General features: G+C 45.1%; 1 protein-coding gene across 2 annotated transcripts in view; it reads right to left on the bottom strand.

The window, feature by feature from the left end:
- FMN2 (formin 2) overlaps positions 1-12,981 on the bottom strand; it is a 2,161,480-nt gene that overhangs the window by 2,033,166 nt on the left and 115,333 nt on the right. For both annotated transcript variants that reach the window (XM_075339745.1, XM_075339746.1), the window contains exon 2: positions 12,964-12,981. This exon is cut by the window's right edge and continues 146 nt beyond it. In XM_075339745.1, coding sequence (XP_075195860.1) covers positions 12,964-12,981 — 18 coding nt within the window. The remainder of the gene's footprint in view (positions 1-12,963) is intronic.

Here is a 12,981-nt window from a genome sequence, read left to right as displayed (position 1 = left end):
CTCCTTCACAGCAGAACGCTGCAAGCAGGAGACACGCTGTGCTGTGACAAGCGGTGAAACACTGCCTACAGCTCAGTAAGTCAGGAAGACTGCAGCCGGACGCAGGGATGTGACGTGTGCGGAACTTGACGTGACGTCACCGGAGCGGGGAACAGCGGTCTGCAATAGCGCCTCTCACAGGCACTATTGCCAACACAAGGTATTTGAGAGAAACATTGTTTCTCAATATAATATCGAACTAGACAATTAAAAATATGGGTGAACCACCCTTTTAAGGATGGCACAGACAGCTTGCCAAGTAGCAAGCCTTCTGGTGCACCAACATGAGCTTCCAAAATGCACTGTTTGAAATCAATATCCAGAGCAACCACCACCACCCTTTCACTAAGAATTTTGATTGGATTTTCGTTCCTCAACCCTGGAACAAAATTATGTGATGAAGCATCTGCTTTAATATTCTTAGTACCAGGGAGATACATCACAGAGAAATCAAATCAAGCGAAAAAGAGGGCACACTGGGACTGTCTAGTATTTAAGCATTTAGTGGTGTCAACATACAGTACATTTTTGGGATCAGAAGGGATTGTTACTCTATGCCTAGCACCCTTTCCACCAATGACTCCATTCCTCGAAAGCACTCTTAACAGCCAAGAGTGTCCGATCGCCTATAGTTGCACCCTGCTTGTGAGATTTTCAAAGACAAAAGAGCACAAGGATGAAAGTAATAGTCCCTCTTCTGAGAAAGAACAGCATCCATCCCCACAGAATTGCTTTATAATAAGGCAGCAACAGGAATATTATTATTTATTTTATATTGCTTATATAGTGCCATTATTTTCCACAGCCCTTTAAAGATGTTATCACTGTTTCCATTGGGGTCACAGTCTAAATTCCCTATCAGTATAACTTTAGAGTGTGAGCGGAAACCAAAGTACCTGGAGGAAACCCACAGAAACACAGGGAGAAAATGCAAACTCCTTGCGAAATTTTGTCCTAGGGGGATTCAAACCCAGGTTCTCAGCCATACAAAAGTGCTAACCACTGAGCCACAAAATGTAATGTAATAAGTTATTATTGTTATATAATGACACCATACCAGCTGATGTTTGAATACAAATTGGGCCTAGACTTGATAGCCTTTTATAGTGCAATAGCTATTTTTTTGTCTGTTATTAGCTTGAGTGATAACGTTTTGATGCAACAAATCGAATCACATATACATATACACACACATATCAATATATAAAGTATATTTCTTTTTTGTAAAAATCAATAAAAGATTTTTACAAAAAAAAATTCTGCATTTTTGCCTATACTCCTCTAAATTAAATCCACGCCCAGCAATCAGCTGACATAAATTTTCAACATAATTTACAAACATTTTGTTGGGAAGGAAATTTGGTAATTTGCTGGAAACCCTATTGGTTCCCATGAAACCCCACCAAGTTTTCTTGTTCCCAATAAGCCTCACCAACTTTTCTTGGAAAATTGTAAAAAAACCCTACATTTTTCTACTTATACAACAGAAAACTATGGGGTGTTTTGAAAAAGCCACATTGACTACACACTCCACAAACCCACTCACTGCATTCAAACAAGACACTGGAGTATATACAAATCCAAAGGGTGCTTTCATACATGCCCATTTATTGAATTGTGGATTACTGCTGATTTCACTTCTGCAGCTGTATTAACAAAAGCTGTTTACTAGTGAAGACTGAGCACTAAAATGCCCAAGTGGCAAATACTCAAATAGAACAGGCCAGAAGCTTGGACTAGCTCGATTCTAGTAACAAGTATAATGGAAGTCAATGGGAAACTCAGGGGGGGGGTTCGTAAGTAAGGGAGCAGGGAAATCACTGGAATGGATGGAAACAGCGCTCAAATGGAATGGAAACAGCATGGAGTAGATGCCAATATGCATCTCTGACTAGCAGGTCACCACTGGGAACAATGTTGTTAGAGTATTATTCTGTGACGCCCTGGCAAAACCAGGTAGTCACACAAGAGGCCCCCGCATAACAACATCCCTCACAGGGTTACATACAGCCGACCTGAAACCCTAGCCACCCCCCTCAGGGCAAGACAGGCACACCATTGGCAGGACGAGGCAGTTAGGAAACGCCCACCTAGGGGTCTAGACAGTCCGGGGCAGGAAAACCAGTAGTTAAAGTCAAGAGTTCAAGTTGAGAGGAGTGGAGGCTGGGCTAGGTGTAGCTCCAGCGGAGGTGAAGCTCAAGTAGATAGGTGCCAGGGTCGGAGCCCTGGTGCCTTGGCTAGGTGGCAGATGGTGGTCTCCGTCAGCAGGCGATGGGAAGACGGCAGCCGGAGATCCGAGGTGGACTGGGACAGGGTTGGAGCCCGCCGGTACTGACACCGGAGAACCGACCCGGAAACCGTGCACAGAGGGGGTACTTGGACCCTGAAGCCAGGACCGGAACCAACGGCCTAGCTAATTAACCAATTGAGGGCAGGTTTTTAGGTCCTGTCCCAACCAAAGTCCTAAAAGCATACAACCACGCACAGAGAGGGATAGGGCAACCGCCAGGGCCCGATAGATCCCACGGGTCAGCGTCAGCGAGCACGGCTCCTCAGGTACACAACAAGCTGGGAGCGGACTCCCGTGTTCCATACCGGGAAGTCCAACACAAGTAAAAACAGTGCAGAGGGAAAAGACGGCGACCACCAGCCCGGGTGGGGGACAAGAGTACAACCGGCCGCAGCGGCCTTCCACCAGCACCTTGGTTTCCCAAAAGACTCGTGTGATTTATTCAACTGTGACTAACCAAACTTTCCCTGGTACGTCCGGGCGCGCAGGCTCCTGCCATCGCCATTCCCTGCACAGAACCACTGTACCCCGAGGCAACCATCCCTACCCACGAAGGGGTTAACATCCAGCAGCCATTACATCTCCCCCGGGGTGTCCCACAACAGCAGCGGTGGTGCCACCTTTCACCACACACCGTGGGTGGCGTCACACTGAATACGGCCAAGCCCGTACAACTATGTCCCCCTTTTCATTTGGCGTGTCTGCGTGATCCCCGGGTCCGGAGGATCCCTCAAGCCACACAGCGGGTCCGGATCCGAGCAGCTCGGCTGCTACAGGCGTGGGGGCGGCACACCCCAAAAACTTGCGTCACGAACAGGATTGTAACCCATCCACCTAGGGGAAGTGCACCTTGTTTTGGACAGTCAGCAGTGATCCGTTGCAAAATTTTGAGAAGTCACCATTTTGCCGCCATTTTTAAACATGAAAAACAACAGCCCAGCGTCTTCTACCCCGAGAAAAGGGCGCGAAGCTGAAGCCCCGCCCCCTGGGAACGAGGCCGGAAGGAAACAACACCCGGAGGCCAAAGACGAAACTAACAAGCCGCACGAGGAAGTGCTTGCAAAAGACCAAGGGGGGGCGGGCGAAGAGTCTGCAGCATGTGACCCAAGGAGATAAAGGGCAGAGACACCAGGACTCTGCTACCATTTTGTTCCTGGATACCAACGGAGAAGGAAGGCTGATCAGTCTGGCAATCCAATAGTGGAAGAAACCGTGCCCGGAATAGCCGACTGGGTGGAAGCCCAGACAGACCGCATGTGCCGCAGAATCCAGGCCCAGGCCAATTTCCTGCTAAAGCGATGGATGGCCGAGATGAGGGAGCTGGCTGCAGCCATTCGGGCCCGCAAAATGGAGGTGACTTCGGAGGAGCGGGCAAGCGACCCACGCCCCTATGTCCCACCGAGACTGGCCCACCAGGCCGAGAAGCTCGGTCTGCCCCCGTCCGCCACGCCACCTCCCTTGCTGCCCGTACCTGTGGCAGACACCCTGCTCGGTCCGCTGCCACAAGCAATGGTAGCAGTACTCGTCCCATCTGCCTGTGAGGACCCGCCAGCGGAATCCTCAGGCCGCGAGCACACCATTGCCCCGGCACCCGCACCAGTTCCACGCCAGACTAAAGCCCAGAAGAAGCCCCCTCCGGTCCCGAGCCAGGCCGCAGCCCCGATGATGTCACGCCCGGTCCCGGAGAAGGCAGCGCACTCAAAGACGATGGCCCCAGCAATCCGCCCAGCCGCAGCAGAGGCGGCGCCCGACCGGAAGTCAGCATCGGCAGAGATGCCGACCACTCCCCGGTTCCCGGTCCCGGCTGAGGCTCAGCCAGGATGCACTTGCGGGGCAGCAGAACGGGCCATGACACAGTGGAGCCCTCTATTGCAAGTGATGCAGGTCGTAGCCAGCACGGAGGGTATCTGGCTGGGCCCTGCCCCTGCGCAAGAGGAAGCGGAGTATGGAACCGGTACCCCGTATTGGGAGCGGCAGCAGCACCAAATAAAGAAAAAAATTGCTGCCTGGGAGAAGAGGAAGGCGGAGGTGTTATCCCGGACATACACCAAAAAAGACCACCTCCGGCAGTCCACCTTCCGGGTGCGGGGCCCAACGTACCAAGGGCAGGTCCGGCACTTTAATGCCCAAAGAGGTTAGGGCTTCATATACGAGCCGGGCCTGGAGGCCGAAATCTTTGTCTCCCATAGGGATGTGGCCCCTCACCTACCTGTTGGCCACCCAGATCGAGACCTGGAACCCGGAGAGTTGGTCTCCTAGACTCGGCATTGCGGAGAGAGGGGATGGCTCGCCCTCGACGTGCGGAAGTGGGTGAAGATGGGTGCCCAACTGCATATCCGCCCCTCTACGGCATCTACACCTGATTAAGAAGTTCAAGGTAGCTGAAGCCCAGCTACCCCAGTTGTGCAAGTCCCCATTGGGACCGTTCACTGAATACGGCCAAACCGGTACAACTACGTCCCCCTTTTCATTTGGCGTGTCCGCGTGACCCCCGGGTCTGGAGGATCCCTCGAGCCACACAGCATGTCCAGATTCGAGCAGCTCGGCTGCTACAGGCGTGGGGGCGGCACAACTCGACTTTTACGGACTGACAACAAAACATACAAAACCAAAGATAAATTGGATATTACAGGAAAAAATGTTTGCAAACATTGGAAAATTAAAAAGGAAGGGGAAGAGGGGAATGTCTCCTCCACCCGTTTATAGACGGACCATCTCTCATCATATTTCCCCATTACCTAAGATCATGGGTCCCCAATTCCAGTCCTCAAGGGCCGCCAACAGTGCATGTTTTCAGGATTTCCTTAGTATTGCACATGGGATAATTTAATCACCTGCACAGTTGATGATTCCAACACCCATGCAATGCTAAGGAAATTCTGAAAACATGCACTGTTGGCGTCCCTCGAGGACTGGAGTTGGGGAACCCTGCCTAAGATCATAGTAAATGACATAGTAGAGGGGGATATAAAACTACACCCACCGGTAGTCACTATGTAATTTTAACATTTTACTACCTTATCTGGTCATGTGGTATGTATGACCAGACACATCCTGTTTAGTTTCTGAAGGAGGGATTCTGAAACCTGAAAAGCTGATGGAGACAATGCAAGAACTGCCACAAATTAGAAGGAAGAGGGACTCTGATACACCCTGTATTAGACATAAAGGAGGCTTCATACATATTATGTTAAAATTGTTAGGTAGTCTGACTCCTAGACTCATAAAGCCTATGCACTAAGGGCAAGTGTGGCACCCCTGAGGCTTCAGTCGCCACAGGGTACTGTATCTCACTTCAGGTGCACTACTTATCCTGGGTAATGAAGAGGTTAATTGCTGGTGTTTAGCACTTATACAACATTCACACAAACACCCAGCTAGTGAGCCAGTCAGTTACACAACTCAGGAATTCAGCCACCATGGGAAATTCCCGATTACCAGGGCAATGGCCTGGGAGGTGGGGCAGCACTGGGGAAGTTACAGAAAACACAGGAAAATCACTTCAGAACAACATGGTCGCTGGAGAGAGTGCTTAACAGCTTCTCCAGCTAGGACCGGCCCGACTGGAAAAGGCAGGAGATGACCGGGTAAGCTGGAGAGACAGAGGAGAAACACGGTTGCTTAGGGGAGAGCTTCATTGCTCCCTCGGAACCAGCGCAGAGCAGGGTGCAGAACCCTAGGTTGGCACATACTCCATGTTGGACTACCAGAATCTGCAGGACAGGGGGATTGTACATCTCTCTGGCCACCACCAATTCCCGGAGCACATTGGCACATAGGGCCCGAGGTCGGGATTACGGTCAGGCCCCACAGCGGACCCACGTCACCTGCATACAGGATGGTAGCTGAGTTACAAGAACCGGGGTCCCCAAGTACCTTCAGGCCATGGGGATCAACACCAAGCACAAGGAGAAAGGCTGTCAGTTCACAGCACCGGCCGTTGACCTTGAACTTACCCGGGATCGGCTGGGGCCTATCATGGCGGAGACCAATACCCTGAGTGCAGCACCAGAACTGTGAGTAAATAGATCTTGACCCGCACCTGCTGCCTCAGTCTATCATTGCCAACGCCATCACCCCGCACTTTGGCGCTAACAGCCACTACTCCCCTCATCATCCTCCCTGGGGCCCGCTCCACCTGTGGGAGCAGAACCATCTTAGCTGCTACAACCATCCATCCCGGATGACAGCGACAGCAGCGGCGGCTAATCCCTGGCCGCATACCGCAGGTGGCCCCACGAGACAAACCTCCACCATCATCCTTCTCCCCTTTTATTGTAGACCTCGGGGCCACGAAACCAGGCAAGAGCCACCCGTGACATCCCCAGACTCAAACATAACCGTCCCAGTGATAAGTAACAGTAAACCCCTTGTCCCGTGGGTGCTACACAAGGGGTAATAAAAATTTAGAAGGAGGGACAGCAAAACACTCTGGAAAACAGGTAGAGGAGGGCCTCAAAAAATATTTTTTTCAGTGGGACTCCGAGGCTGATAAAGCCTAATCACATATTGCGAAGGCTGAAAAACACTTACCCCTGGGGGCTATACATCTATATATGTCAGAGAGTTGTAGAGGTAAGCATCATACACACCCTGTAAAAATTAAGAGAGAGGGCCTACCTGATGACCCTCTAAAGATTTTGAGCAAGGGCTGAATGATGATCATTTAAAGATTTGAAGCAAGGGCCACCTGATGACCCTCAAAATATTTTGAGTGAGGTCCACCTGATAACTCAATAAAGATTTAGAGCAAGGCTCACCTGATAACCCTCAATAGATTTTGAGCATGGGCCACCTGTTGACACTTCAAAGATACTCATCAGGGGCTGCCTGATGACCCTCAAAAGATTTTGACTGAGGCTCGCCTGATGATTCTCAGAAGATTTTGAGTGTGGGCTGCCTGATGACATCTAAAAATTATAAGCGAGGGCCGCCTGATAACCCTCAAAAGATTTTGAAAGAGGGCCATGACCCCCAAAAGGTTAGCTATTCTCTCTTTATTGGCATTCTTAGTTTTGCTCCTCTAGCAAAATAAACGGATCTGAGTGGAGTAAGATTTGTGGAGATTTATGCTACTTGTCAAATACTCCTGACTCATTAAAAAGTAATCCTCTTAATCAGACCTGGGCAAGGGGCGGCCCGCGGGCCACATCCGGCCCGTCTACTGTCTGTGACCGGCCCACCCATTAGATCAGAGTTGAAGACGTGGTGCTGCTTCTCCTGCCGGGCAGGAACTTTTCAAATGACACACGCGCGCCGTACTGACATCAGGGCGCGCGTGTGTCACAGAGAAAGGTGCTGGGCAGGGAACAGAGGACAGATTCCTGCGTTCCTGTTACACTGTGCGGAGCTTCAGGATCGGTCCTCTGTTCCCTGCCCGGCACCTTTCTCTGTAACACACCTGCGCCCTGATGTCGGCAGTACAGCGCGTGTGTGTCATTTGAAACGTTCCCGCCCGGCAGGAGAAGCCGGTGCCTGTACAGAGAGAAGCAGCGGCGGGGGCCCGTACAAGAACAACAGCGGCGCAGCCAGGGCCCGTACCAGGGAAGAAGCAGCTCGTCGGGGGACCCGCACGGAGGTGCCTGAGGAGGGAGAGGTAAGTGGTCACTAATAACCTGAGGGGGGGGACAATTGCGGGGGTAACTTGTGTAATATTTGGAGTGTAGTGATGTAGTATATGGGAATGTAATGATGTAGTTTTACAGGTGCAGTAAATAGTGATGTAATGTATTACAGGTGCAGTATATAGTGATGTAATGTATTACAGGTGCAGTATATAGCGATGTAATGTATTGCAGGTGCAGTATATAGTGATGTAATGTATTACAGGTGCAGTATATAGTGATGTCGTTTATTACAGGTGTAGTATATAGTGATGTAATATGTTACAGGTGCAGTATATAGTGATGTCATGTATTACAGGTGCAGTATATAGTGATGTCATTTATTATAGGTGCAGTATATAGTGATGTAATGTATTACAGGTGCAGTATATAGTGATGTCGTTTATTACAGGTGTAGTATATAGTGATGTAATATATTACAGGTGCAGTATATATTGATGTCATGTATTACAGGTGCAGTATATAGTGATGTCATGTATTACAGGTGCAGTATATAGTGATGTCATTTATTACAGGTGCAGTATATAGTGATGTAATATACTACAGGTGCAGTATATAGTGATGTCATGTATTACAGGTGCAGTATATAGTGATGTCGTTTATTACAGGTGAAGTATATAGTGATGTCGTTTATTACAGGTGCAGTATATAGTGATGTAATATATTACAGGTGCAGTATATAGTGATGTAATATATTACAGGTGCAGTATATAGTGATGTCATGTATTACAGGTGCAGTATATAGTGATGTCATGTATTACAGGTGCAGTATATAGTGATGTAATGTATTACAGGTGCAGTATATAGTGATGTAATGTATTACAGGTGCAGTATATAGTGATGTCGTTTATTACAGGTGTAGTATATAGTGATGTAATATGTTACAGGTGCAGTATATAGTGATGTCATGTATTACAGGTGCAGTATATAGTGATGTCATTTATTATAGGTGCAGTATATAGTGATGTAATGTATTACAGGTGCAGTATATAGTGATGTAATGTATTACAGGTGCAGTATATAGTGATGTCATGTATTACAGGTGCAGTATATAGTGATGTCATTTATTATAGGTGCAGTATATAGTGATGTAATGTATTACAGGTGCAGTATATAGTGATGTAATGTATTACAGGTGCAGTATATAGTTTATTACAGGTGTAGTATATAGTGATGTAATATATTACAGGTGCAGTATATAGTGATGTAATGTATTACAGGTGCAGTATATAGTGATGTCATTTATTACAGGTGCAGTATATAGTGATGTCGTTTATTACAGGTGAAGTATATAGTGATGTAATATACTACAGGTGCAGTACATAGTGATGTCATGTATTACAGGTGCAGTATATAGTGATGTCATGTATTACAGGTGCAGTATATAGTGATGTTGTTTATTACAGGTGAAGTATATAGTGATGTCGTTTGTTACAGGTGCAGTATATAGTGATGTAATATATTGCAGGTGCAGTATATAGTGATGTCATGTATTACAGGTGCAGTATATAGTGATGTAATATATTACAGGTGCAGTATATAGTGATGTAATATATTGCAGGTGCAGTATATAGTGATGTCATGTATTACAGGTGCAGTATATAGTGATGTCATGTATTACAGGTGCAGTATATAGTGATGTCATGTATTACAGGTGCAGTATATAGTGATGTCATGTATTACAGGTGCAGTATATAGTGATGTCATGTATTACAGGTGCAGTATATAGTGATGTCATTTATTACAGGTGCAGTATATAGTGATGTCATGTATTACAGGTGCTGTATATAGTGATGTCATTTATTACAGGTGCAGTATATAGTGATGTAATGTATTACAGGTGTAGTATATAGTGATGTAATATATTACAGGTGCAGTATATAGTGATGTCATGTATTACAGGTGCAGTATATAGTGATGTCATGTATTACAGGTGCAGTATATAGTGATGTAATATACTACAGGTGCAGTATGTAGTGATGTAATGTATTAGAGGTGCAGTATATAGTGATGTCATTTATTACAGGTGCAGTATATAGTGATGTAATGTATTACAGGTGCAGTATATAGTGATGTCATTTATTACAGGTGCAGTATATAGTGATGTCATTTATTACAGGTGCAGTATATAGTGATGTAATGTATTACAGGTGTAGTATATAGTGATGTAATATATTACAGGTGCAGTATATAGTGATGTCATTTATTACAGGTGCAGTATATAGTGATGTAATATACTACAGGTGCAGTATATAGTGATGTCATGTATTACAGGTGCAGTATATAGTGATGTCATGTATTACAGGTGCAGTATATAGTGATGTCATTTATTACAGGTGCAGTATATAGTGATGTAATGTATTACAGGTGCAGTATATAGTGATGTCATTTATTACAGGTGCAGTATATAGTGATGTCATTTATTACAGGTGCAGTATATAGTGATGTAATGTATTACAGGTGCAGTATATAGTGATGTCATTTATTACAGGTGTAGTATATAGTGATGTAATATGTTACAGGTGCAGTATATAGTGATGTCATTTATTACAGGTGCAGTATATAGTGATGTCATGTATTACAGGTGAAGTATATAGTGATGTCATTTATTACAGGTGCAGTATATAGTTATATAGTGATGTCATTTATTACAGGTGCAGTATATAGTTATATAGTGATGTCATTTATTACAGGTGCAGTATATAGTTATATAGTGATGTCATTTATTACAGGTGCAGTATATTGTGATGTCGTTTGTTACAGGTGTAGTATATAGTGATGTAGTCTATACACACACATATATATATATATATATATATATATATATATATATATACAAATAAGTGAAAACTACCGCGCTGACTGGATGAGTGGGAAAAGGGAGTGAATTGGTGGACCTAAATTTAGGTATACAAATATGGAGACACAGCAGGGAATCGGTGAACTGTAAGCTGATTTATTGTATAATAATTTAAGATAAAACACAAGTTTTAAAATTAAGGATAAAAACTAAACAAAAAACCTCTGCGTGGAGGTATTGTGGAGAGGGTCCTGGTGAGGAACTTAGGGACAGAAGGGGAGGCTTGGGACCTGTTAGGAATACAAAATGGCAGGAATGAATGCAGGTAAACTGATAATAGGAATAATGAGGATCGGGGTTGAATACTAATTACCTGGTGGTTATGAACACATTGAGGATGAAAATGTAGAATTTGTGAAAATGACAAGAGGAGGAGAGAACAACTTTTGGTGTTTCCCCTTTATGTAGGAACCTGTAAACCAAAATAAGTAGATTAGTTTGTGTTGACAGTCTGCTCCACTGTGGGGGCTTCCTAAAAAGGGGTGGGGGAGGGGGGAAAACCTACCAGTGCTGGTCTTTTGAGTGCCTGTGTATTTGCTTTTGAAGGCCTGATAGATTGGCGATATTTAAGAAAATGTCCTAAAAATATTAGTAGATTGAAATTAGTACTAATAGATAAACCCCAGGATTACAAGTGTTAATAGTGGGGATAGAAAAATACCTGATGATATGAATGCTGTCTTTAGTATATAATATGTGTGCTGGTTTCAGCAACTACATAGGATAGAGATTGAAGTTTCACCTGGTAAAAATGGTATAAGATATTGAAAGAGTATGAATGGAAATGATATAATCACATAAATAACCATATGGAAATAAAGGACAGTATAAAAAATTGGTAATAGTATTGTGTAAGAAAAAAAAAATGTAAATTATATTAAAATTATTTTACCTGTCAGTGAGCACTGAGTTCAGCTGTTGAAAATTCAGGCTGCCTGATGAGGATATGGAAGCTCAAGGGTTAACCTGCAGCCTGACTGGTGGTTGCATTAGGTAATGGTAAACAGAGGGTGATGTAGTCAAAGATAGTGAGGTCAGATAGCTGGTTGTATGAGTCAGCTACTGTATAGTGAAAAAAAAAAATCACAGTCAGGCTGTCAGCAGGCGCCTCGCTAGGGGCAGTAATTGCCTTACCTAACTGGCTGGGATGTCCATGGAAGCTGGTCCATCAGGAGTGTCGCTGGCAGCTGCGCGGAGCGTGGCGTAACAGGCCGCCGAGTGGAGGTGGGTGGGAGGTCCCGGCCGGAAACTCTCCCATCCAACTACCGTGAGCTCAGGGATGGGTGACGTCAATGTGGATAGTGGGAGGTTTAGCAAGCATGCACAGATACAAGGGCACATTATTCCTATTATCAGTTTACCTGCATTCATTCCTGCCATTTTGTATTCCTAACAGGTCCCAAGCCTCCCCTTCTGTCCCTAAGTTCCTCACCAGGACCCTCTCCACAATACCTCCACGTAGAGGTTTTTTGTTTTGTTTTTATCCCTAATTTTAAAACTTGTGTTTTATCTTAAATTATTATACAATAAATCAGCTTACAGTTTACCAATTCCCTGTTGTGTCTCCATATTTGTATACCTAAATTTAGGTCCACCCATTCACTCACTTTTCCCACTCATCCAGTCAGGGCGGTAGTTTTTCATTTATTTCTTCTTTTAGACAGGTTTATGCGGACCCTGCCAACTACCTGCAGCTTCCATTCCCTCTCCCCCCCTTTTTTTTATAGGTTTAACTGATTTTTTCAGTCCTGTGCCCCCCCCCCCCCGCATCACCTCCATACCCCCAGAGTTAAGTATAGCCCCTTTCCCATTCCTTGTGGGAGCGCTAGTGTCCATCTTTATAATTTATATATATATATATATATATATATATATATATATATATATATATATATATATATATATATATATATATATATATATATATCAGTATTAGGTAGAATTGAGTTAATTATTAGTCTGGCCCTCTAAAAGGATGCCAAGTTCTCATGCGGCCCCATGAGAATTTAATTGCCCACCCCTGCTCTTAATGAATCAGGAGTGTCTGTCTGACTTAAACACACCTCCTCATCAAAAAATTTGTGAACATCACCGGTCTTGATAAATAAAGGCCATTATTTCAGAATTAAGGCAAACTTTGAATTACTTACTTGGATGTTGGAGGGAAT

The sequence above is a fragment of the Anomaloglossus baeobatrachus genome, chromosome 3 (genome assembly GCF_048569485.1).
Source record: "Anomaloglossus baeobatrachus isolate aAnoBae1 chromosome 3, aAnoBae1.hap1, whole genome shotgun sequence".
Lineage (NCBI taxonomy): Eukaryota > Metazoa > Chordata > Amphibia > Anura > Aromobatidae > Anomaloglossus > Anomaloglossus baeobatrachus.
Note: the sequence above shows the minus strand (reverse complement) of the source record. Positions and strands in the feature narration are given on the sequence as shown.